The 25,788-nt window shown below is 40.6% G+C and overlaps 1 protein-coding gene across 4 annotated transcripts; it reads left to right on the plus strand.

The window, feature by feature from the left end:
• On the plus strand, positions 1 to 25,249 carry PWP1 (PWP1 homolog, endonuclein). Of its 4 annotated transcripts, none has more exons than XM_025403645.1 (15): positions 1 to 241; positions 3,522 to 3,580; positions 3,689 to 3,873; positions 7,929 to 8,014; positions 8,087 to 8,211; positions 11,314 to 11,424; positions 12,337 to 12,467; positions 14,222 to 14,283; positions 17,760 to 17,856; positions 18,516 to 18,577; positions 19,465 to 19,576; positions 21,203 to 21,293; positions 21,388 to 21,509; positions 22,677 to 22,782; positions 23,907 to 25,249. In XM_025403645.1, exons 7-15 carry the CDS (start codon positions 12,360 to 12,362, stop codon positions 24,014 to 24,016), a joined length of 870 nt encoding a protein of 289 aa, XP_025259430.1. In that variant the 5' UTR covers positions 1 to 241; positions 3,522 to 3,580; positions 3,689 to 3,873; positions 7,929 to 8,014; positions 8,087 to 8,211; positions 11,314 to 11,424; positions 12,337 to 12,359; the 3' UTR covers positions 24,017 to 25,249. The 4 variants fall into 4 exon arrangements, with proteins under 4 accessions (XP_025259430.1, XP_025259427.1, XP_025259428.1 ...); XM_025403642.1 differs by having other exon boundaries at positions 8,115 to 8,211; XM_025403643.1 differs by having other exon boundaries at positions 48 to 241; positions 3,522 to 3,585; positions 3,691 to 3,873; positions 8,115 to 8,211.
• Positions 25,250 to 25,788: the final 539 nt, after the last annotated feature.

A 25,788-nucleotide genomic window follows, 5' to 3' on the forward strand; every position in this document is an offset into this window, starting at 1 on the left:
AATGACGTCAAAACGAGCGCCAACGCTGCCCGAGTAGGAGCCCGCGCATGCGCTCTGCCCTGGCAGCTAGCCTGTGCGGAGACCAGAGCGTTGGGCCCCAGCGAGGCTGTGGTCCCGCCCGCTGCGGCCGGGTTTCTAGCCTGCCTGACACGCCCTTGACCTAAGGATCATGAACCGCAGCCGCCAGGTGACGTGCGTGGCCTGGGTCCGCTGCGGCGTGGCCAAAGAGACACCAGACAAGGTGAGGCCTGGTCGCTGGGAGACAAGGGGAGCAGCGTCTTTACGGCACTGGGGGTCCGCCCGGCTAGGGGAACGTGGACCCAGAACATGGGGAGTTGGCTGGTGCGACTGGCTGGGGTGAGGGCGGCTTTGCCCCTATTGTCGCGATTAGAGCTGCGGTTCAGAGAGTCTGGTTCGCCTGAGCCTGGGGAGTCAGGGGCCGCACCTCCTCACTGTTCCCACCCTCAAGCCCAGCCCCATCCCCATCCCCATCCCCAAATTGGCAAGCACGTGGACTTAGCGGGCCGGAAAGGGGTGAGCTGCTGTTTTGGTAATACCCCCAAAGGCTTTTTGACCACACCGCAGCTTCACTAGCACCCAAATGCATTTTCAAGCATAAGTGGGAAGAGAGCATGAAAACTCCACTTTCCATTCCTGTGCTCCGTGTCTGAAGGAATGAGGATGAATGTGGTGTAGAAAAACAGGTGTGGAGACTAAGATGTCGTGAGGCTGGGGGATGAATTGGGAATTTCTTGCAGTAATCCAGGTGAGATGTTGATGGTGGCAGTGAGGATGAGAGGTAAATGTAACACGTGAAAAACCTACAGGAGTTGAAGACTAAGACTGTAGCAGAGGTGAAGATTACTTAATTCACTCATTGGATACTAAGAGCTTTCTGTAGGCCAGGCATTGTTCAGGGTCCTGGGATAGGCATAAACAAAACAGAAAAAGTCCCTGCGTTTATGGAGTCGACATGTGCACATATAGTATGTCAGTGGGAGTAAGTGCAACCAAACAGTAAAAGGGCTTGATTTGAATGTAATTGACCAAGATAATAATGATGGTGATAGGAATGTGATTGGCTTGGACATGGAGTTAACAGGAATGAGGGATGGGAGTAGTCCCAGTAGTTGTAAATTCCACCTGGGCACAGACTGTTTTATTTACCACGGTTTCTCCAGGGTTTGGTTGATGGTAGGCACTCGGTGTATATTTATAGAATAGGGACAGAAAATTATCTCACAAAAAATTGTTGGAGGAAACAGTTATTAAAAAAGACATAGCCTTTCAAATACTTGAAGACAGTGATTTCCAAGAGAGTCTACGCATTGAAAATCTCACACTTGGGGAGGTTAAAAAAATACTGATGTTTATGTCCCACTCCCAAGTATTGTAATTAGCCTGGAGTGTAGCCTAAATTATTTAAGATTCCCTAGGTGATTCTAATGTACAGACAAGTCTGGGAACCAATATTTGAGGAGTTTATAGGAAAAAGAGGTTGAATTTATTTTAGGAAATCCCAGAACGGAAAACTTGGACCAAATAAGAGAAATTGGACAAGCCAGTTGCGGTGTCTCGTGCCCGTAATCCCAGTCATTCAGGAAGCTGAGGTGGGAGGATCGCATGAGCCCAGGAGTTCACAGCTGCAGAGAGCTGTGACCGTGCCACATCTCTTAAAAATTAAAATTAAAGCCAGGCGCGGTGGCTCACGCCTGTAATCCCAGCACTCTGGGAGGGTGAGGCAGGTGGATCACTTGAGGTCAGGAGTTCCAGACCAGCCTGGCCAACATGGTGAAACCCCGTCTCTACTAAAATACAAAAATTAGCCGGGCGTGGTGGTGCGCGCCTGTAATCCCAGCTACTGGGGAGGCTGAGGTGGGAGATTCACTTGAACCCGGGAGGCGGAGGCTGCAGTGAGCCGAGATCACACCACTGCACTCCAGCCTGGGCGACAAAGCAAGACTCCCTCCCCCAAAAAAAAAAAAAAAAAAAAATTAAAAATAAAAATAAATAAACCGGACAAATAAGCATCTTTTAATCAAGCAACTAATTTCCGGAGCTAGCCCACAATGGAATTCTCAAGAGGATTTCCATATTACTAGAGGCATTGTAGTGGAAACTAGGTGATTGATTTATTCATCAGTCATTAAGCATCAATCACCGTTGGCCAGGCACTGAACTACGTGCTGAGATATACAATGGCAAGCCAGTTTCTGTCTTCAGAGAGCTTACAGTTTAGTTGTAATAGGGGTGTTTTTGTTTGTTTGATACAGTCTTGCTCTATAACCCAGGCTGGAGTGCAGTGGTGCATTCATGGCTCACTGCAGCCTCAACCTCCTGGGTTCCAAGTAATCCAACCACCTCAGTCTCTTGAAGTGACTACAGGTGTGTACCACCATGCCTGACTAATTTTTTAATTTTCTGTAGAGATGGGGATCTCCCAGTGTTCCCCAGGCTGGTCTCAAGGGCTCAAGGAATCCTCCCACCTCAGCCTTCCAAAGTGCTGGGATTACAGGCGTGAGCCACTGCACTCAGCCGTGATAGGGGTGTTTTTAAAAGGTACTGAAGCATTGATTAGGTGAGGGAATGTCAGTTGTGAAGTAGAGAGATTGAATTCAGCTTTGAACCTGGTAATATTAGGCTAAAGGATATTCAGGTGGGAAGTCTTGTAGGCAGTTGGAGAAATGGAAAATGGAATACAAGATTAGAGAGAAGAAAGTTTGGAGTAATCAGTTCAGAGGTGGTGGTTTCAGTCTTGAGAATGAATGAGCTTTGCAAGGACATGAGCCTGATGAGTGACCATGTGGCAGTGATAATAGGGAAAAGAACAGAGGACTAGGCCAGGTACAGTGGGTCACGCCTGTAATCCCAGCACTTTGGAAGGCCGAGGCGGGTGGATCACGAGGTGAGGGGTTCGAGACCAGCCTGACCAACATGGTGAGACCCCTGTCTCTACTAAAAATACAAAAATTATCCGGGCATGGTGGCACGTGCCTGTAATCCCAGCTACTCAGGCTGAGGCAGGAGAATCGCTTGAACCTGGGAGGTGGAGGTTGCAGTGAGCCGAGATAGCGCCATTGCACTCTAGCCTGGGTGACACAGTGACACTCTGTCTCAAAAAAAAAACAAGAAACCAGAAAACAGAGGACTAATTTAAGGGTGGTTTGTTAAGGAATGCCCCCAGGGAAGAGAGGGAGGTGCCCTAGATAGAGTCAGAGATAGTTGGAAGAAAACCAGAGGAGTACCACAGAGCCACTTTACCAAAACCAGTCTTTGGGGTTTTAAGACTGAGAGGTAGAGTAGAATGAGCATGAATTTTGAAGTTTCAGGTGGGGAGAGATCTTAATTGTAAGGATCTATGAAATCTATATTTTTTTAATGTAGAGTCTGGATGTTTGATTCTTACCTTGATGACATTGCTTGGCGTTACATTTTACATGTGTTTGCAAACTACTTTTTAATTCAAAGAATTCTGATGATTTCCTTACACATATTGTAATGAAATCTTTGCTCTCTTACAGGTAGAGCTGAGTAAAGAAGAAGTAAAACGTCTCATTGCTGAGGCAAAGGAGAAATTGCAGTTAAGTTTAGGACCAGATGAAATCTGCATCTTAAATGATGACCAGGTGTGGTCTTGTTATTGGAAGGTGCCATTTGGGTGATTCTCTTTTTCTTTCTGTGCTCATAGAGAAGGTGGTGGCAGTGATGAAGAGGAGACAGGCAGTCCTTCAGAAGATGGCATGCAGAGTGCACGCACCCAGGCACGCCCAAGAGAGCCCCTGGAGGATGGTGACCCAGAGGATGACAGGACGCTCGATGAGGATGAGCTGGCTGAGTACGACTTAGATAAATATGATGAGGAAGATGACCCAGGTTAGAGTGTATCCACTTCTACTGGTTTGTAATTATAAGCTTAATATGTTGGATCATGTTTGTGGTGTTCCAAAGCTTTACTCTTAGATTTTATTATTCTTGATATCAGTAAGATAATCTGGTTGAAGACTTGGGCAGACAGCATGATTCCTAAACTAGTTTAGAAGATAAACTTTAACTCACTAATGTAAGATACAAATCTAGGATCTAAAAAAAAAAAGTACGGTGTATTTTATTGCATATATCAGGTTTAATCATTTGTAACCCACTTGTGAGTTTTTGTATGTAGTTACAATGCTATGGTGTGCTTGAACTTATATCCATATACCTTTTCCTCAACTGCAGTCGGTTTTCTCAGAATACAGTAGTGCCCCCTTATCCACGGTTTTGCTTTTTTTGGTTTCAGTTAGCCACAGTCAACTGCAGTCTGAAAATAGGTGAGTAAAGTACAGTTTTTTGAGAGAGATGGCTTTCATATAACTTTTATTACAGTATATTATAATTATTTGATTCCTAGGTACGTATAGGAAAAACAATGTATATAAGGTTTGTGTACTATCTGCGGTTTTAGACCACCACTAAGCGTCTTGGAATGTATCCCCTGTGGATAAGGGGGGACTACTGTGTGCATTTTGAGATGCTGTTGGAGATAATTAGAAAAGGAGACCAGGTGCGGTGACTCACCCCTGTAATCTCGGCACTTTGGGAGGCCAAGACGGGTGGATCACTTGAGGTCAGGAGTTCAAGACCAGCCTGGCCAACGTGGTGAAACCCCGTCTCTACTAAAAATACAAAAATTAGCCAGGCATGGTGGCAGGCCCCTGTAATCCCAGCTACTCAGGAGGCTGAGGCAGGAGAATCGCTTGAACCTGGGAGGCGGAGGCTGCAGTGAGCCAAGATCGCACCACTGCGCTCCAGCCTGGGTAACACAGTGAGACTCCATCTCAAAAAGCAAAAGAAAATCATGGGTGGGAAGAGAAAAAGGAAATAGAGCAGAAGACAGATTAGAATTAGAAGTTTGTATAGAAAGCCTTGCGGGGGAATAAAGTGAGCTGAGATGACAACTATGTATATTGCTTTTCTGAGGGAAGTAAGTATAAAGATAAATGGAAAACGGTCTGACAAAAGCTGGGTAAGCTCGCTTTGTTTCTTTTGGAATGTGCTACCCTAAGTGGTTTGAGAAATAGGCATTTGGCACACTGAGCAGGTTAAATAAGTTATTTATTTAACTTGTAAATCTCAGTCTGCATATTTGGGAGCTGAAGGGACTCCTGGAATCCTGATAGCTAGAATCAGCTACTTCCAAGTTATAAAATCAAAATATAGATGATCTGAAACAAAAATTAACTCTTAATACAAATGTTATCTGTGACAAAGTAAAATCACAACTACCTGTTAAATCGCAACTACCTGTTAAATTGGTGGTTAAAATACTACGTAAGAAAGTCACAGCAGAGCTGAGCATGGTGGCTCATGTCTGTAATCCCAGCTACTTGGGAGGCTAAGGCAGCAGGATCGCTCAAGCCCAGGAGTTCAAGGCTGCAGTAAACTAAAATCACACTGCACTCCATCCTGGACGACAGCGAGACGCCATGTCTAAATAATTTAAAAAGTTTTAAAGAGTCTTACAGCAATTATAATCACACAATTAAAAATATCTGTGTTAGAGTATCATTGAAATGCTGAGTAAAATAATATACTTTTTGTGTGTATGAGACAGAATCTTGCTCTGTTGCCCAGGCTAGAGTGCTGTGGCGTGATCTCGGCTCACTGCAGCCTCCCAATCCCTAGTTCAAGCGATTCTCCTGCCTCAGCCTCCCGAGTGCTGAGATTACAGGCACACGCCACCACACCCAACTAATTTTTGTATTTTTAGTAGAGACGGGTTTCACCATGTTGGCCAGGATGGTCTTGATCTCCTGACCTCACGATCTGCCCGCCTTGGCCTGAAAAACTCCAGAGATGGGGAGAGGAAGGGTCGAAAATGACATTGAGGAAATAGTGTTAATTGTTAAAGCAAGGTAATACAAGGTTCATGATGCCCTCTCTACTAATGTTCATTTTTCAAAATTTCTATAATAGAACGTTTTAAAAAAATCAGACACATACGGGTTGATGGTGAGCACTTCCAGATACCCAATCTGTGGGGTATCTGGAAGAGCAGTATGGTTGGAGTGTGTGCAGAATAGGACATGAGACATGGTCTGTGTTGGGCACAGGAAGATCAGTAAACAACGGACATGCAATGAGAAATGAGGAAGTAGGTTCTGGATGGAGATGGGATTGACCAAAGTCAATTAGCTGTCTTGGCCTGAATGCCTCAGGCGGGGCATGTTTGAGCCCTGTAGATAACATTGTGGAGGTAGAACTGAGCCAAGTAAGAGGAAAATTTAGTGGAATGTGACAAACTATAGGAAGCCTTTAGTGCCAGAGCAGTGTTGAGCTTGACCTGATGTGTGTGATGGTAACAGCCTGGAAAAAGACCCAAAGAAGGGGAAATGCTTGGCAGGTTGATCTGCATGAGTGAAGCACAGAGAAGGTGGACGGGGAGTTGCTGGGAAGTCTGGGAAAAAGACTTACTGGGTCCCAGTAAACTTAGGATACCAGGCTTAGCAGTCTGTGTGTTCTCAGTGCGGGAGGAAATCATTAAAGGTTTTTGAGCATGGAACACATGATAATTGAACATGCACTTTAGGAAGTTAACTCTGGCAGCAGTGGAGAACAGGTTGGGAGATAGGGTGAATCTCTTAGAGGAGCAGAAACTTAAGACAAATTAGGCCAGAAGCAATGAGGGCCTGGCTTGGGGCACTAGGAATGAGGAGGAGAGGACATGGAAGAAAGGGATTGCAGAGGTAGCTGGGAGTTTTGCAGCATCCTTCCAGAATTGATATCTCTAGTTTCTGTCTTCTTATTGGTGGTGTACCTCTTTTCCTTCAGACAAGAAGTAACCCTGATTTCTTCACTCCATCTGAATTGAATTGAATTGTCATTTATCCATTTTTCCATCTAGATGTTCATTCCTCCTTTTTCCTTGTTCCCTTGGCTAGCTGTCCTATGGATTACTATTAACTTCATTTTTCATTATCCACAGTACTTAGAAAGGAATCATTACCTCCATTTACTGGTGGCACACAGCTGGTTAAAGATGGTGCTGAGTTTTGACCACTCTCTGGCTCTAAAGCCTTCATTCTTTTCACTGCATCTTTTCTGTAGATACGGTCCAGTAGACGATAGTTTTTTCCACTGGACTCTGGGTTATGGGCTCCAACCTTGTTAGGGACAGAGTGCCATAGATATACAGAGAAACAAAGAGCTAACCCAGCCTGGAGAGATGGCATTCAGAATCATCTCTTTCTCATGCAGCAGAAATTGCTTTCTCTGTTGCTTATCAGATGTTTAAGACCTATCAGTCCTGCCTCCTCAAAGTGGCTTCCTCTAACAATTCAGTGTATCTTCCTTTCCTGAGTTATCCTTTGTTACTATTGTAGATGTGCCATAAAAGAACAATTTCATTTTCAAGCAAGTTTAGTGGAAAAAGCATACAGTATTTCATTTTTCATATGCTTATAAGGCATATTAGCATATCAGAACATGTGCAGTAGAGTAACCTGGTTAATTTTTTGAAACTAGTCATTTCTCAATTTTATTTGACCAGGCAACCCTTATTTATTGTGTTGATTTCAGTGTTTTAGGGTCATTTTATTTGCAGGTCCTCAAGGCTGCCTCTCTGTAGCACCTTCAGTCATGAATGCAGGGAGCTAGTAGAGAATCTCAAGAGAGGTCTCATATTTTCTAAAAGGGTCTAATTCCCTAATACAATTCTTTCATTGGAAGATCCTGAATTCCAAGACTGTCTGAAATCCATTCCAAAGGTCAAATACAAATGGCTTTTAAATTCCTGCTGCTCTTATGTAGTTTCCGTTCCCAACTCTAGATGATCCAGAGTTAGTTATAAAATAGATGGTTGCATGTAAGTCCAAGAATGGATGTCATAGAAAAAATGTTTTTGTCAAGATGACGATTTTATTATTTTAGTTTGTCAATTTTTCTTACAGATGCTGAGACTCTTGGTGAATCTCTCTTGGGTCTTACGGTCTACGGGAGTAATGATCAAGATCCTTACGTTACTCTGAAAGATACAGTAAATATTTACATCGTTTTTCTAACTATGCTGTTAAGTGTTTGAAAAACCTTACTGGCTCTGTGCTTCTAGCCAATGACATGTTTTTCCTTTTACTTAGGAACAATATGAACGTGAAGATTTCTTGATTAAGCCCAGTGATAATCTCATAGTTTGTGGCCGAGCTGAACAGGACCAGTGCAATTTAGAGGTGCATGGTAAGTGACAAATTCCTAACTAAAAGATTTTCTAAGTGATGGTAAAATAATAAGTGAATTAGTTACCATTTCATTTTTAGGTGCCAAATCCTACTGTATCTTGCTTAAGTTGGTTACATAGTTAACTTTTACACAGGTGGCCAATTTCTTGGTTATTGTTCTGGACATGTGTAGTCCAGTACATCACTTTGGTATCTGAATTTTCTGTGGAAATAAGTCCCCTGGAAATTTTTCATAGGGGTGTCTTTTTTTGTTTTTATATATAAATAGGGTCTCACTGTGTTGCCCAGGCTGTCCTGAACTGGGCTCAAGCAATCCTGCTTTGACCTCCCAAAGTGCTAGGTGCTGTATTACAGGTGTGAGCCACCACACCTGGCCTCATAGAGGTTTTTAATCTTTTATTCAAATAGGATTGCCTGTTTTTCACTCATCTCCTACTCCCACTATAAAAAACATGGAAGTAAAACTGTATATGAAAATAGAAGGCTGGGTGCGGTGCCTCACACTTGTAATCCCAGCATTTTGGGAGGCTAAGGCGGGAGGATCGCTTGAGCCCATGAGTTCTAGGCTACAGTGAGCTATGATTCTGTGTTTGCGCCACTGTACTCCAGCCTGGGTGACAAAGAAAGACCCCATCTCTTAGGGAGATAAAAATGCATAATCCTATTCCCCTGAGTTAATAACTTGCCACCTTGGATTTTTACTCCTAATTTATTTTCTGGCTATTTTTTCTTTATGTGGATTATACTGGATAGACAGGTTTTTCTCATGTTTTTTAAATAGTTATTTCAGATATTTCCCCTTTGCAAAACATTTTATTTTCTTCATAATAATTCAACACAAAGGGCCACATTTCTTTTTTGGAACCAAAACATCTTGATCACCTTTCCCACTTCAAGGAATATTTGTACCAAAGCCAGAAACCAAAGCTTTGCAGTAATCAGAAGTAGGCATGAAAATAGGAATTTTTAAATTATATTTTTAAATGTTGCTGTTTTTGATTTAATATTAATTGAATGGCTTGCCTCACTTTGGTATTTTTAATGTAAAATCTGTTTTTTATATGCTAAAAGTAGACTTCCACAATGTCTGGAGCACTCTGACTACAGATTCTCCCTTTTGTTTTTCATGCCCCTTCCACTGTGCTCATTCATATCTTCAGACAAGTCCATCCTTGCCTGATACTGTCCTCCCCCAGCAGTCTTCAGATCGTCTTGAAACTTTGAAGATTCAAAGAGATTATGAGGCTGATAAGTCCTTTTGTTACAGGAAACACAGTTGCACAGCTTGAAAAAATAAAACCCTTAGGCTTAATGTTTATCGGCATCTTCTAGGTTGCTTCATCACAGCGCCCATTGTTTAGCTTGGATTTCTATAACTCTTCAGAATCTTTAAGGCTGTCCGTGGGAAGCCTGTAGATTAGGCCCATTTTATCCCATGGCTCATTGTGATCTATTTATGCATAGCAGGCAATTTAATGTGAAGTTATTCTTTCTAACTCTTGATATCTTTGAACTTTTACATATTTCAAATGAAAACCATTTGTTTACTTTGCTTTTAAGACCAATTCTAATTTCAAAAAATTGAGACCCTATTACAGTTTTTTTGGTCATCATTGATTTTTTTATGCATTCCTGAGAACTTAGAGTCATTCCTTTGAACTCAGGATCAAAGAGGAGCTGAGAAAGAAGTTAAAGCTGTTGTATTTCCATTTCCTTCTAAGTTAGGTTATTATAGATATACTTTATTATTTGGGTTTGGAAGGAATTTCCAAATTCCCAGTATGTCTGTATAAGAATAACTTCAAATTTATATTCTAAAACTGATCCGAATATTGATCTCACGTGGTTAAGAGTATGTTTTAAAGTATTATTACCAATTTTATGTAAAATGTAAGCTGAGTATATCAAACATGGTTGAGGTTTTTGTAGGACCACAGTCTAATGATTTTGAACGTGAATTCTCATCATAGGGATATGATAGAACATTACACAAATCTGCTAATCCCAGGATCAATTCCAGAAGCAGCGATCTGAGGAATTAAAAATAAAATCCTTAACTTATTATATATTTACCTCTTTCTTAATAAAAGCATATGGGGAGGGGTTCTGATTAGTGGATTCTGTTTTATCAGTGTTTCAAATTTTAAAAAGACTTCTTAGTCGTTGATTTTACAGTGTTTTTGCTGCTTAACATTACAGCTGTGAATGTTAAGGAGCTGTTAGTTGCCATATTCCAAAAGGATGTTCTCGGGAGCTTTGTTTCTATTGTTCATCTTCATAAACCTTTTTAAAAAATATTAAAGAAGAATAATTTTTGATAAACATTTACATTTCCAAATATGAGTTATTTCTCTCCCGTGCTATTTTTTGTTTGTTCTTTTTGGCTTATAAGCAGCTAGACCATTAAAAGATAAAATAAGTACTTCTTGTGGAGACCTTATGAACATTTGTTTTCTGTGAATGACCTAGAAGACAGGACCATTTATCTGACAAGGATGCAGGTGGAGTATCAGATGTCAGTGTTCATTTTCTCCTGTGGGGTATGCCACAAGATGGGATTGTATTAGACAAGCAGAATTTTTGCCTAGTCATGATATTGGAATCTTTTTTTTTTTTTTTTGAGATGGAGTCTCTCTCTCTCTGTTGCCCAGGCTGGAGTGCAGTGGTGCGATCTCAGCTCACTGCAACCTCCACTTCCTGGGTTCAAGCTATTCTTCTGCCTCAGCCTCCCTAGTAGCTGGGACTACAGGTGCGCACCACCACACCCAGCTAATTTTTGTATTTTCAGTAGACTTAAATTTTTGCTAATTTTGCTAATTTTTGCTAATTTTGTATTTTAAGTAGAGACGGGGTTTCATCATGTTGGCCAGGCTGGTCTTGAACTCCTGACCTCAAGTGATCTGCCCACCTTGGCCTCCCAAAGTATTGAGATTACAGGCGTGAGCCACCGTGCCCAGCCTGGAATCTCTTTATAATATCAGATGTCTCACTTTAAAGCACATGGCTCACATACATTTAATAGAATTTGGTTTTTTGAGTGGGATGTGATTTTTGATGACTTGTTCTGATGCATTAAAGTCTCTTTTCCCAATCTTTTCAGTTTATAATCAAGAAGAAGACTCTTTTTATGTACACCATGATATACTCTTGTCTGCATATCCTCTGAGTGTGGAATGGCTGAATTTTGATCCTAGCCCAGATGATTCTACCGGTAATTAGAAAACTTAAGGTTGTTCAGTGATTTCCAGTCTTATGTATTTTCTCCTAGCTCCATAAATTATGTATTCTCTTGAATGTTTTCAGAATTGTTGCTGATATTTTCTGAAGTTACTGTTGTTTTATGAAGTTAGAGTTCTTAACACACCATCACTTTATTGTTTGGGGTCCATAAATCCCCAGACTTTAGACAGGTAAGGAGGTAGCTGCTCTACTACAGGCTGAAGGACGGGGCCTGAAGCCTTTTGGACTGTAGAACTGTAAAGGTCCCATACAGACTCTGTATAAATGGCCTGATGTGTGAGATGTTACCAGCTAGATTTCAGTGGCATAACCTGTTTTAGAAAACATAAGGTAAAACCGAGATGAAGAGGCTTGTCACAAGTAATTAGGTTCTCATGTTAGTCTTTGTAACCACATCTGCACACTATTAGTTGCCCCTGTCCGTACTTTTTAATAAAGGTAAACACTGATTATACTGTCAGTGCTTAATAAACACTGATTATACTCTTACATCTTGTTTGCAAACCTTGTTCACGATTCATGATCTGATCTGATCTGATCTTCATCCCCGCAGCACCCCATGAAGGAGGAAGGGAGGAGGGTTATTCTCATTATGTAAGTGAAAACACTGGGGCCAAGAGATTGAGCCTTTCTTACTCAAATTGTGGCCCAAAGACCAGCAGCAGCACAGCATGGTTATCACCTGTGAACTAGTTAGAACTGCCCACCCAGAACCACCTGAAATACAATCTGCATTTGTAATATTCAGATGCCGCATATGCATATAAGTTTGAGAAGCACTGCTCTAAAGCATTTTTCAGTTGATCTACAGTGTAACGTATTTGATTAGAAGTTCTGTATGTCTTTTTTTGTGTAATCATACATGCATTGTTTCCTCCCATAGGAAATTACATTGCTGTAGGAAACATGACCCCTGTTATTGAAGTGTGGGACCTTGATATAGTGGACTCTTTAGAGCCAGTCTTTACACTCGGAAGTAAACTTTCAAAAAAGAAGAAAAAGAAAGGAAAGAAGGTAAAGAAGTTAATAAATACTTAAACTCTAATGTCAGAGATAAGTTTACTCGGGAGTAGGGATGAAGGGTAAGAATCACACTTTTTCAATCAGGTATTCTTGGTGAGATGGGATAGGTAGTTATGAAATTATTGTAATTTTTAGTTTTGAAAAGCCCATCCAAAGAAAACTTATTTCTGATTGCATAAAACCTCCATTGTCATGTTGTTCTTTCTTACAGAAAACTAGTTCAAAGCTAGTATATTAATACAAATAGCTACCATAGATGAAGGACTCTCGGATTATGAGCCTCCTTCAAATACAGTAGCTATTTATACAGATATATTAATCTTTAAAAAAAAATTCTGTTATTGTGTTGAATTCTAATTATCTATGTATTAACTCCTGCAACTTTTAAAACTGTTAGGTTTTATGAGGGTTGGGAGCCATAATGATATTTGTATAATTACAGTACCTAGATTAAGAACTGCTAGGCTGGGCCATGCACATGGCTCACACCTGTAATCCCAGCACTTTAGGAGGCTGAGGTGGGTGGATCACCTGAGGTCAGGAGTTTGAGACCAGCCTGGACAACATGGTGAAACTGTCTCTACTAAAAATACAAAAATTAGCTGGGTGTGGTGGTGTGTGCCTGTAATCCCAGCTACTGGGGAGGCTGAGGCAGGAGAATCACTTGAACCTGGGAGGCAGAGGTTGCAGTGAGCTTAGATCGCACCACTGCACTCCAGCCTGGGTGACAGAGCGAGACTGTCTCAAGGAAAACAAAGAACTGCTAGGCCAGTCATAGTAGCTCATGCCTATAGTCCTAGCACTTTGGGAGGCCTAGGTGGGAGGAGTGCTTGAGCCCAGGAGGTCGAGGCTGCAGTGAGCCATGATCGTGTGCCACTGCACTCCAACCTGGGTGACAAAGCGATATTTTGTCTCTTAAAAAAATAGATTACTATAGTTTCTTCCTTGTTCCCTGTAAAGAAATTTTTTTCTTTCTTTTTTTTTTTTTTAAGAGGTAAGGTCTTGCTCTGTCTCCCAAGACTGGGGTGCAGTGGCACAATTATAATTCGCTGCAGCCTCAAACTCCTGGGCTCAAGAGATCCTCCTATTCTCCTACCTCAGCTTCCCAAGTAGCTGAGACTATAGGCTCATGCTGCCATGACTGGCTAAGTTTTGACTTTTTTGTAAAGGCAGAGTTTTGCTATGTTGGCTGGGCTGGTCTCGAACTCCTGGCCTTAAGTGATGTTCCCACATTAGCTTCCCAAGGTCCTGGGATTACAGTGTGGGCTGCCACGCCAAGCCCCTGTAATGAAATTTATCATGTGTCTCTAACAGGGAGACAAGGTTTTATTTCTTTTAGTCTTCAAAAGTTTATATAATATCAAAACAATAGGTCGGGTGCAGTAGCTCACACTCCCAACACTTTGGGAGGCCGAGAGTGGATCATGAGGTCAGGAGTTCCAGACCACCCTGGCCAATGTGGCAAAACCCCATCTCCACAAAAAATACAAAAATTAGCTGGGCATGGGGGCGTATGCCTGTAATCCCAGCTACTTAAGAGGCTAAGGCAGGAGAATTGCTTGAACCCAGGAGGTGGAGGTTGCAGTGAGCTGAGATCATGTAACTGCACTCTAGCCAGGACAACAGAGCGAGACTCTATCTCAAAACAAAACAATCTTAAGGTTTAAAGAATCTTGCAAATTAATATATTCAGTTTTATTATGGGGAGACTTTAATACAAAAAATAATTAAAACAATTATTACAGAGTTCCTCAGCAGAAGGGCATACCGATGCTGTCCTTGACCTTTCATGGAATAAGCTAATCAGGTAAAAAGAAATAACATTTGAATGACTGTAAAAGACTGTAGCCATTGTGATCTTACCTCATGCCTACACTCATCTCTTTATTTGTGCCATGGACTTTTGTGTCTATCTTCCTTTCTTGTAGGATGCTTTGCTTGCAGGCAGGAGCTCTGCCATCTGTTTCTTTGCATCCTCCAGGTCACCTGCCAGCTCATCACTCTGGGTGCTCATTACATGTTTGGTGCCCCAAGTGCCCTCTCTCCACTACCACTGGGAAAAAAACAGGGTGTTTGGCAGTGCCCATGGTGCAACAGGATTTTGTTTCTTCCTAGGAGACATTTTTCTCTATTTTCACATCTTACCATATACTCTTTTATTTTTTCTTTAAGTTATGGCAAAATACAAAAGTTAACACTTGCATTAATCTTTTCATGCTGCTAATATAGACATACTCGAGGCTGGGTAATTTGTAAAGGAAAGAGGTTTAACTGACTCAGTTCCATATGGCTGGGGAGGCCTCACAGTCATGGCGGAAAGCAAATGAGGAGCAAAGCCATGTCTTACGTAGTGGCAGGCAGGAGAAAGGGCATGTGCAGAGGAACTCCTTTATAAAACCGTCAGATCTCATGAGACCCATTCACTATCACAAGAACATCACAGGAAAGACCTGTCCCCATGATTCAATTACCTTCCACCTGGTCCCTCCCACAACACGTGGGAATTATGGGAGCTACAACTCAAGATGAGATTTGGGTGGGGACATAGCCAAATCATATCACCATTTTTAAGTGTGCAGTTCAGTGGCTTTCAGTACATTCACAGAGTTGTGCAACCATCACCACAATGCATCTCCAGAACATTTTCATCTTTCCACACTGTAGCTCTGCTGTTTAAACACTGACTCCCCATTTCCCCAACCCCCAGCCTCGGCAACCACCACTCCACTTTCTGTCTCCATTAATTTGACTAAGCACCTCATATGAATGGAATCATACAGACTTACTTCTTTGCAACTGGCTTATTTGACTTAATGTCTTCAGGTTCAGTCATGTTCTAATAAGTGTCAGAGTTTCCTTCCTTTTTAAGGCTAAATAACATTCCATTGTATATAAGGTATGGTACCCGTTCATTTATGTGTGGTCACCTGGATTGTTGCTTCTGCCTTTTGGATACTGTGAATAATGCTCCTATGAATGTGGGTGTACAAATATTCAAGTCCTTGCTTTCAATTATTTTGGGTATGTACCCAGAAGTGTTATTACTGGATCTTACGGTGATTCTATTTTTAATTTTCTGAGGAGCTACCATACTATTTTCCATAGTAGCTGCACCATTTTACATTTTCACCAACAGTGCACACAAGGGCTCTAGCATCTCCAACATTTGTTATTTTCTGTTTTTCGTAATAGCCATCCTAATGGGTATGAAGTGGTATCTCACTGCGGTTTTAATTTGCATTCCCCCCCTTTTTTTAAAGTAAGATGGGGGTCTAACTACGTTGCTAAGGCTGGTCTCAAACTCTTGGGCTCAAGCAATCCCCCCGCCTCATCCTCCCAAGTCACTGGGAGTACAGGGGCTGCCACCACACCTGGCTTAATCTGCATTTCTTAACGATTAGTGATGTTGAGCATCTTTGTTTTGCGCTTATTGGCCATTTGTGTATCTTCTTTGGGAGAAATGTTTTTCCAAGTCGTTTGCTTACTTTTTTTGAGACAGGGGTCTCACTCTGTTACCCAGGCTGGAGTGCAGTGGCACAATCATTGCTCACAGTAGTCTTGACTTCCTGGGGCTCAGGTGATCCTCCCACCTCAACCTCCCAAAGTGCTGGGATAATGGGCATGAGCCACCAAGCCTGTCCTCCCTTTGCCTGTTTGTGTTTGATGTTGAATTTTTGGAGTTCTCATATATTCTGAATCCTAACTCCTACCAAATACATGATTTGCAAATATTTTCTTTTCTGTGGGTTGTTTTTTCACTTTCTTGGTGCTATCATTTGCAGCACGGGTTTTTCATGTGATGGTGTGTATTTCTTTTGTTGTTCATGCTTTTGATGTTGTGTCTAAGAAACCATTGCCTCAATCAGGGTCATGAAGGTTTACATGTATGTTTCCTTCTGAGAGTTTTATAGCATTAGCTTTTACATTGAAGTCCATGATCCATTTTGAGTTTTTTTTGTGTGTATGGTGTGAGGTAGGGGTCCAACTTCATTCTTTTTCGTGAAGATGATTCATTTGTCCCTGAACCATTTGTTTTTGTTTTGTTTTGTTTTGTTTGAGACAGTGTCTTACTCTGTCACCCAGGCTGGAGTGCAGTGGTGTGATCTCAGCCCACTGCACCCCCCCGACCTCCAGGGTTCAAGTGATTCTGCCTCAGCCTTCTGAGTAGCTGGGATTACACGTGCATGCCACCATGCCTGTCTATTTTTTGTATTTTTATAGAGACAGGGTTTCACCACGTAGGCCAGGCTTGTCTCAAACTCCGGACCTCAAGTGATCTGCCTGCCTCTGCCTCTCAAAGTGCTGGGATTATAGGCATGAGCCACCGTGCCCAGCCCCATTTGTTGATAAGACTTTTTTCCCCATTGAACATTTAATTACCTCAGTACCCTTGTCAAAAACCAGTGACTATAAGTGTTTATTTCTGGACTGTTAGTTTTAGTCCATTAATCTGTATGTCATTATGCCAGTAGCACATTGTGATTGCTGTAGATTTTCAGTAAGTTTTGATGCCAGAAAGTATGAGCTTGCCAACTTTGTTCTTTTTTTCAGTACTATTTTAGCTATTCTAGGTTCCTTGCATTTTAGGAATCAGCTTGTCACTTTTGTTTTATTATTATTAGGCTAATACTAATAGTAGTACATCTTGTTTTGTTTTGAGACAGAGTCTCACTCTGTCGCTCAGGCTGGAGTCCAGTGACATGATCTCGTTTCACTGCGACCTCTGCTTTTTGGGTTCAAGCTATTCTCCTACCTCAGACTCCTGAGTAACTGGGATTGCAGGTGTGCGCCACCATGCCTCGCTAATTTTTTGTATTTTTAGAGAAGGGGTTTCACCATGTTGGCCAGGCTGGTCTTGAACTCCTGACCTCAAGTGATCCACATGCCTCAGCCTCCCAAAGTGCTGGGATTACAGGTGTGAGCCACTGTGCCTGGCTGTGAATCAGCTTGTCACTTTCTGCAAAAAGAAAGAAAAAAGTCATCAGGGATTTTGAAAGAGATTGGTTGAATCTGTAGATCAGTTTATAGCTCCATCTGTAGATGTAGTATTTCCATATTAACACTATTAAGTCTTCTAATACATGAACATGGGGTGTCTTTCCACTTCTTTAGATACTCTTGTTTCTTTTCATAATCTTCAGTAGTTTTCATTATGTAAGTCTTTTGTTAAATTTTTTCCTAAGTATTTTATCTTTCTGATGCTATTGTAAATGCAATCTTTTTCTCATATTTAATGCTCCTGACTTTTAAAAGATTACCTGATTGGATTCTTCCCTTTCTCAGAAATGTTTTAGCAAGTGCATCAGCGGACAACACTGTAATTCTGTGGGATATGTCCTTGGGGAAACCAGCAGCTAGCCTCGCTGTACACACAGACAAGGTATAGTGATTCAGTTGATCAGCGGTTCTTAAAAATCGGACACAAATATTGGCTAAAAATAATCTCAAACGTTTATATATGGCTTTGAAAATAATTTTATCTGGCTTGTAGCATGCTTTCACCTGTTATCTCTTAGGATTTTCACAAAGCCCTGTGTGGTAGGTATAATGCCCATCTTAGAGATGAAAAATTGGGTACAGAAAGGTACAGTTACTAGGAACATTAGTGCCCTGTAACATATTTATAGAGGCTCCTAAAAAAGGATGAGGGCTGTCAGTCACAATGATATTAAAGAATTAACACCCATTACTGCATTATTCCCCAGGGATCTAATGCACATTGTTTTGGGACTTCTGGAGCATGGGGAATTCACCAGATGGGTTTGACTACTTCCCTTTTTCTTCTGAGTATCTTCTAACATTTGAGGGACCTAAGTATTCTGCCAAACAGTTTGGGGAAACTACATTTTCTTTAAGTGCCCAGTCTTTATTTGGGAGCATGGTTTGCCCTTTGATTATGCAGTACATTTATGTTTCTTTTGTTTATTTCAAAGGGAAGCATTTATAGAAATACTGTCAAATAGATTCTTACCACATGTTAGGTAATTTTACGAAAAGCAAACAAACAGAGATCTCTGCATTTATGTTTCCTCCCTTTAGGTCCAGACGCTGCAGTTTCATCCATTTGAAGCACAGACTCTGATTTCTGGCTCATATGATAAGTAAGAAAGCACAGCAGGAATGATTGCTGCTCTGTTTTTATCCTCTAGAAGTCATTTTAAAAGTATCACTTGATACCCAGGCAGAATGTATCCCTGAGGCCACCTTTGTGTTTAAATTATTTGCACTACTTATTTTTCCTTTTAACTCTGGTCCTTTCAGGCTACAAGGGAACATGGTTCTGTCATAATAATATAACTGTAGGAACTAGGAACTTCTTTGGCTTTTAGAGGCTGTACTTTGCCTTTATGGGAAGAATTCCCATGTCACATGACAGAGGCCATGGATATACAGAGATGTGAAGAATTGGGGCCACTGGTCAACCATGGGGTTTCTACCTCATATCAGTGCTCCTTTTTACAGATTGGGTCTATGGGTGGGAGAAACAGATAGCAGAAGCCAAAACCAGCTTTGCAGTCTTTATTTTCATTTCTTACCCTTTTGAAGCGTGGTATGTTTACATTTCTTGTGATTCATGCAGAATTACAAAAGTGCATCCCTTGCTTCCCCCAACACAATAACCTGCTTGTGGAGAGTAAGTGTGCCTAAGACATAAGTAACCCGGCTCTGAGCTCAACCAGAGAAGGGGAAATTAGAAATCGTCCTGGGCTTTTGGACATAGAGAGGATTCTTCTTGCGAGTGGAAGATTTGACCTGGAGAAGGTCAAAACCACTGTAACATTAAAGCCATCAGTGCCTTCAAGTGTTAAGATCAGAATCCATCAATTACTGAAACTCAGCTCATTTTTTTCTACCTTTATTTAGAACCTTAAAACAGGCTTTAAATGAATCTTGATTTCACAGTGCTATTTTATTACTATTTCATTACAAATAAAACATATAGGAGAATTGAACTCTTAAAACCCTAACTTTGCCTGAATGTGTCTAGGTCAGTGGCTTTGTATGACTGCCGAAGTCCAGATGAAAGCCATCGAATGTGGCGATTCAGTGGGCAGATAGAGAGAGTGACTTGGAATCACTTTTCACCTTGTCATTTTTTGGTAAGAGTACGCATGTTATTGTTTTGCTTTTCTAGGTTACTAATGACTTTTTAAATTCCATAGTAGAGAGAATTATCTGAAAAGCCTTTTCTGTTTTAACAGAATGAAGTATTTGGGTTTAGGGTTGAAAGCATAAGGTTTTTGTTTTGTTTTTTTAATTAAGAGAATGGCTCTTATTTTAAAAGTAGTGAACATGTAAATGATTTCGCTGGTTGCCGGCCATTCCAAAGTGTGCCACATTTTATTCAATGATTTTGATCATTTTATTGTAGTGTTGTTTGAAATACTAAGCATAGTTAGTATTTTTTGTTTTTTTAATGGCTAAATCAGTCCAAAAAGATACTCTTTTATTTAAATCCTCATGCTTAAATGGAGCTCTAGTGATGAGAATGCTAACCTGTTTAATTTATAGCACTATCTCCCAAATAGGAAAAAAAGTATAAGACCTCTCTCTAAATACCCTTATTATCTAGGGAGGACGATGATTTTCCACATAGCATCCAAAGATTCCACTGACATTTCAGTACATGTAAAAAGAAGAGCCCAGCTTTCATCCAGAGGGAAGATTAGTTAAATCTGTTGCCCAGTTTTCCTAAAGTAAATATGTAGTGTGTTGCAAAGGTGGGAAAAAGTTTTTTAAAAACAGCTTTCTCAAAAGATGTGGACAGTTTTAATAAGGTTCCTGAAGTAATGATTCTGAGATACTTAATCTCAATTCTGCACCATTAGTAGAGGTGCATGCTGTTCCTAGCCAGGCAGCCTGAAGCCAGACTCATTTTACAATGATCAGGAATGAAGTTCCAGTTGTACTTGAATGTTGTATTGTACTTCGGCTCTCACTCTTCAGGCACAGAAACTTAGAGATTATTTGCTAACAAATGGTCATAGATACTAAAATCCCAAATATTTAGGGAAGTGGGAGGTTAAAGTAGATGAAATGGTTCACCTGCTTCCCTCTTATCTCAAATAAGAGCCAAGCCTTCTCTTCCCTGGCCCAGCCTTCAGACTGCCTCAGCCGTCCTTTATCCATTTTTCTTGTACTGGCTGTTGCCCTTGACCTGTATACAGGCTCAGGTTTCTGTCTCCCATTTTTGACTCTGTGTCTGTCTCTTAATTCCTTTATTTCTTCTTCCTTTCTTGACAGTGTAACAACCCACTCTAATCTGCCTTTCAGTCCTAAGTTCCTTATCTGATTGAATTTCTCTGCTGCCACACTGGTCGATTAGACTGTTGGTCACACCTTGGTTCCTTGACACTCTTCCCTGTCCCTTCTTCCCTCTCTGACCCACTTCTGTGGATGTCTCCTCAGCCTACAACTTGAGTAGCCATGCTCACCAGTTCTCTGTTCACGTGGACGTAACTATGGCCTCTTTGCTTCTGCCTCTCTAGCCCCATTCCAGACCACTCACCACAGCTTCATACTCATATCCAGTAGACATGTCAACTGAATTAGCCCATGTGAGTGCAAACTCAGGTCGTCCAAAAGTAAATGACTTCTGTCCATGTTAATTTTTCATAAGCTCCACCAGTAAGTCATATAGCTGATTTTCACTATGACTTAGACTTTTTACCCATTGTTAAATTTTGTGACATAGCATGACCCTGCCCATCTTTTATTCTTTCTAGGCCAGTACAGATGATGGCTTTGTGTATAATTTGGATGCACGTTCAGATAAGCCAATTTTTACACTTAATGCACACAATGATGAAATCTCTGGTGAGCAAGAGTAATGCTTCTTTCATTTTTATTAACTTATGATGAAGTAAATCTGTATTTCAAAGTGAGAGTGTCTGAACTAATCTTCCCTTAGGTCTTGATCTTAGCAGTCAAATCAAGGGCTGTCTCGTGACTGCTTCAGCTGACAAATACGTGAAGATCTGGGACATCTTAGGAGATAGGCCAAGTCTAGTTCATTCTAGGGACATGAAAATGGTAAGAATCTCCCTGGGTATCTGTTTGTTTATTCTGTTTCTGACCTTGTCTTTCTTTGGAACTTGTGTTGCATGTTTTTCTGTTGGAACCATTGCATTAACTAATATGGATGTGTTGGGGAAATGAATTTTGAGTTTAGTCAAATTTGGTGGGATTTTATGACTTAGAACACTTTGTGGGGAATTCAGTGACTGGTTCTTTTCCAACTCACATGATTAACAGTTGCTTGGTAAGACCAAGGACTCTGGGGAGAGGCTTTTCTAGGACACAAGTGAAATGGCCGCTTTTTTTTCACCCTGAAATCAAAACCATCCCAAGAAATTCCCAAGAAATCTTGAACCTCAGGGCACTGTAGCTATTAGGGTCAGTTTATGTATCTTTATCTCTTTGCATAACTAGTTTTGACTACACTGAAATGAATTACTGTATAGTAGGAAAAATTTAGAAATAACCAGATTCACTCAAGAAACACTGAGCATCTACTGTATGCCAACCACTGAGTTATATAAGTTAGACTGCAGACGTAATAACGCTGCACAGCTGTTCAAAATTGTGTATGAATAAATAAATATATGTAAATATAATGGAAAAACAGGTTACAGAAGCAATTTTTGTAGTACTAGCTCATGCTTATTTTTAAATGCATAATTGCCTAAATGCTTCCATTTAACTCTAGTAGATTATATCCCAGAACATAAACTGGTTATCTCCCTGAGAGATTTTCATATATTTTTCTTGTTCATATTTTCTGTAACAAATATATATTACCTATTAATAAAAATGTAAAAAAGAAAACATTAAAGTTTAAAAATGATTTAAACTGGCATCATTGTCATTGTTTAAAAGGAGAGCTAAAGTTTCTGGAAATACATGACACGTTAGGTTTATTAGGAAATCCCTAAGAGACAGAGTGATAATGAAGATGAGCAGCCTGGGTAGTCAGAACAGGCACATACCATCGTGGAAGAACCAGCGTGCTGTGCTTGTCTGGCTTCATATTGTAATAGCCCTTCTGACTTGACTCTGAGCTACCTGTGCAGTAGGCTTGAAAGTGATACTCATAAGTTGGTTTTGAGTAACCATAGGTTCTTAGAGACAAGAGTGAAGATCTAGATATTAGGGCTCTCTGAAGAGATTAAAATCACCATCTTCCTGTTCTCTCTCTAGGGAGTTCTCTTCTGTTCTTCATGTTGCCCTGATTTGCCATTTATTTATGCCTTTGGAGGTCAAAAAGAAGGGCTTCGGGTCTGGGATATAAGCACAGTCTCTTCAGGTAAGGATTTTTAGTTCTCTGCACATCTCCCCCCGCCCCTTTAAAAAAAAAAAAAAGGACAGGGTCTCACTATGTTGCCCAGGCTGGTCTCAAACTCCTGACCTCAAGCAATCCTTGGTCCTCAGCCTTCTGTGTAGCTGGGATTACAGGTGTGAGCCATCATGCTGGCCTCTCCTTTTTCTGAATGAGTTCTATAAGGACCGACACAGAATGTGTGACTCGAATTGTTTCTCAGCATTTTGGCTAAGACCAAGTGCAGAATATGTGACCTGACTACATCAGGAAGATAGCAAAAGTAGTGTAGTCTTCTTAGGGAAGAGACAAGATCAGATGTAATTGGTAATGTTCATGTTCACAAATAAGTTTGTCTTCACACTTTGTGTGTACATCATTTAACAAATACATATCTTAAAATTGAAAGATATTTGGGGAAAGCTGGAAAGAAATATAGCATGGTCTCAACAAATAGCCCTCTTCCCCACAGTTACCAATGTCAATTAATCCACCCTTTGCTCAACTATAAAATTCTACAAAATCCAACTTCCCGGAAGAGGCCACTCTTCTCCCTTCAGGGGATCCTGGCTGCTTATTTATTACTTTGAGGTAGTCTGGTGCATTCTGTAAACACAGAGATAATATATATATATCCCCACTATGTGATTCCTGCATCCTCCCTCCCATGCAAAACAAGGATCCTGAGATTTTTCTCTGGGTTACTCTGATGTGAGTCCTAAGTCCAAAAAGTTTTGTCCTGGTTATGATCAGAGAAAAGTGAAAGAAAAAGTAGGAAGCAATCAGAAGTAGAATAAGGCTAGGAGAGAGTCACTTACAAGGAATGGGACATCTGTTACCAAGGCGGATCAGATAAATCCAGGACATGGCAAAGAAAGTAAAGTACAAAAATAAATTGGACCATTTAAAAAAATAATTCACTTCATTCAGAACATTAACTTGGACTTCTGAGTTGGTTACTCACTTTACCATTTATAAAGTATTAAGTATATTTTCATAAAATTTTTGCCCCAGAATAGAGAACCTCATTGCTCAAGTCTGCATTTTAGTGTCTTTTTATATTCTGACTTAATTTCCTGATCTGTTAGTTTAACTGTTTGTTTGTATTTTAGTAAATGAAGCATTTGGAAGACGAGAGAGACTTGTGCTCGGGAGTGCAAGAAATTCATCTATTAGTGGCCCTTTTGGCAGCAGGAGCTCAGACACACCCATGGAGTCTTAATGAAGATCATCTAATTTCCTCTTTACCTTAACTGGAAATTTTGAAAAGTTGGCCTAAAAATGTTCCATGTGTGGCAGCAACCATGCAGAGTGACTGAGACACAATTCATTTCTGACTGCCTGACATTCCTTTCTGCAACTGTGGTGGCACCACAAACAGAGCCGGTCTTTGTGCTTGCTCTTCAAATGGTTTGTAAGGCTCTTGTTGCATTTCTTAAAAAAGAGTAATAAAAAGGATTTTTAAAAAGTAATTCCTTAAACATACCGTAATCTGTCACAGTTAATCTAGGTTTGTAAATAAATAGTAATTTATAGAATTTTTAAAGTGTAAAATCCTGTAATATTAAGGTAAACCTAGGCCTGGAAAGGTTGTTATTTGGCTAAGATTGCACAGGAGGCCACAGACAGAGGCAAGTGCCCTAGAGACTCCACTTTCCTTCCTAACTGTTCTCAAATTAATGCTCGTGATTGAGAAATATGCTCAATGCAACTTGTAGAGTTTGGTAAGTAAAAGTTACATGCCCCTGTTTTCCTAGCATGATATTCACTGTTATCAAAGACGAAAGTCAGACCATTCATTCATTCTCGAAACACTGAATGCCATTCTGTGCCTAGTGCTATACAAGGCATGGGAGATTCAGTGTGAATAAGTGTTTGCTCTCCACCTAACAAGGGACAATTTTAATTGTAGATTGTCTTAAGCATGAATTTTAGTAGGCATTAAAAATTAGTTTGATAATAGGAGACCCAACCCTAACTTGCCAGAAGAATAATCAGTTCATGAACCTTTGCTATTTCCTGTATAATTCATGAATGTGACTTCACAATCATTCTAGTGTTAATACTGTGGAATGCCATTGGTGTAACAACTTGGGGTTCACCAAAACACCTCTTTATACAAAGGACAGATGTGTGAATTAAAGAGATTAAAGGATAGAGTATTCTGTTTCTTTCTTTTGATTTGGCTTTTAGGTATCAAAATAAGGCCCAGATCACTAAAAATTAATAACAGAGGGAGTCCTCTAATAGATTTAAACTCAATTAATTCTCTCTCAAATTTGATGTTTTCTTCTATAAATAATAACTCTAAAATAGGCATCTTCCCAGGACTTTCAGTTCTCAGGAAAAGACCTGGTTATATATGAAAAATAACTTCCACTGCTTTATGTAGTCATATAGATCTGCCTAAAATAAGAATTTGTATTTAATAAATACCAGATTTTCAAATGGTAAATGAGGTTGACACCTGTTTCCAACTTGAAAGTGCTAGTGTGATGAATGCTATGCATGGGGTGTTTTCTGAGCCAAAAGAATGTGCCTCTGAAGCAGCTGGTTGGAGCAGATCTGAGCACCTGGGACCAGAAGAGTGCTGGCCAGGACCTGCAGTTACCGCTAAAAGCCAGTGCAGGCAGTGGGTAAGACATCTGAGTAGACAAGCAATAGGGGTAGTCGAGCTGTGGGAACTGGGTAACGTGGGGATTAAAATCCAAGCCCAGATTACAAATGTAAAAGGAGGCTCCATTGTGTCATACTGACTGAAGAAACAGTAACCACATCACTTCCTACTGTGGGTACATTTTGCACCTAAGTGTGGGTAGATCTGAGCCCAAAGATATGTGGCTTAGAATTCCTGTCTGGCATAGAAAGTGGGGGAACAACATGTAACATTTTCACCACTGGTAGTTTGTTGGTGACTGGTGTTTTCATTACATAGCACGTGGAAATGCCATGGAGCCAATCATATTTGTCAAAGTGAAAACTCAATACTATTAA

The sequence above is a fragment of the Theropithecus gelada genome, chromosome 11, assembly GCF_003255815.1.
Source record: "Theropithecus gelada isolate Dixy chromosome 11, Tgel_1.0, whole genome shotgun sequence".
Classification (NCBI taxonomy): Eukaryota; Metazoa; Chordata; class Mammalia; order Primates; family Cercopithecidae; genus Theropithecus; species Theropithecus gelada.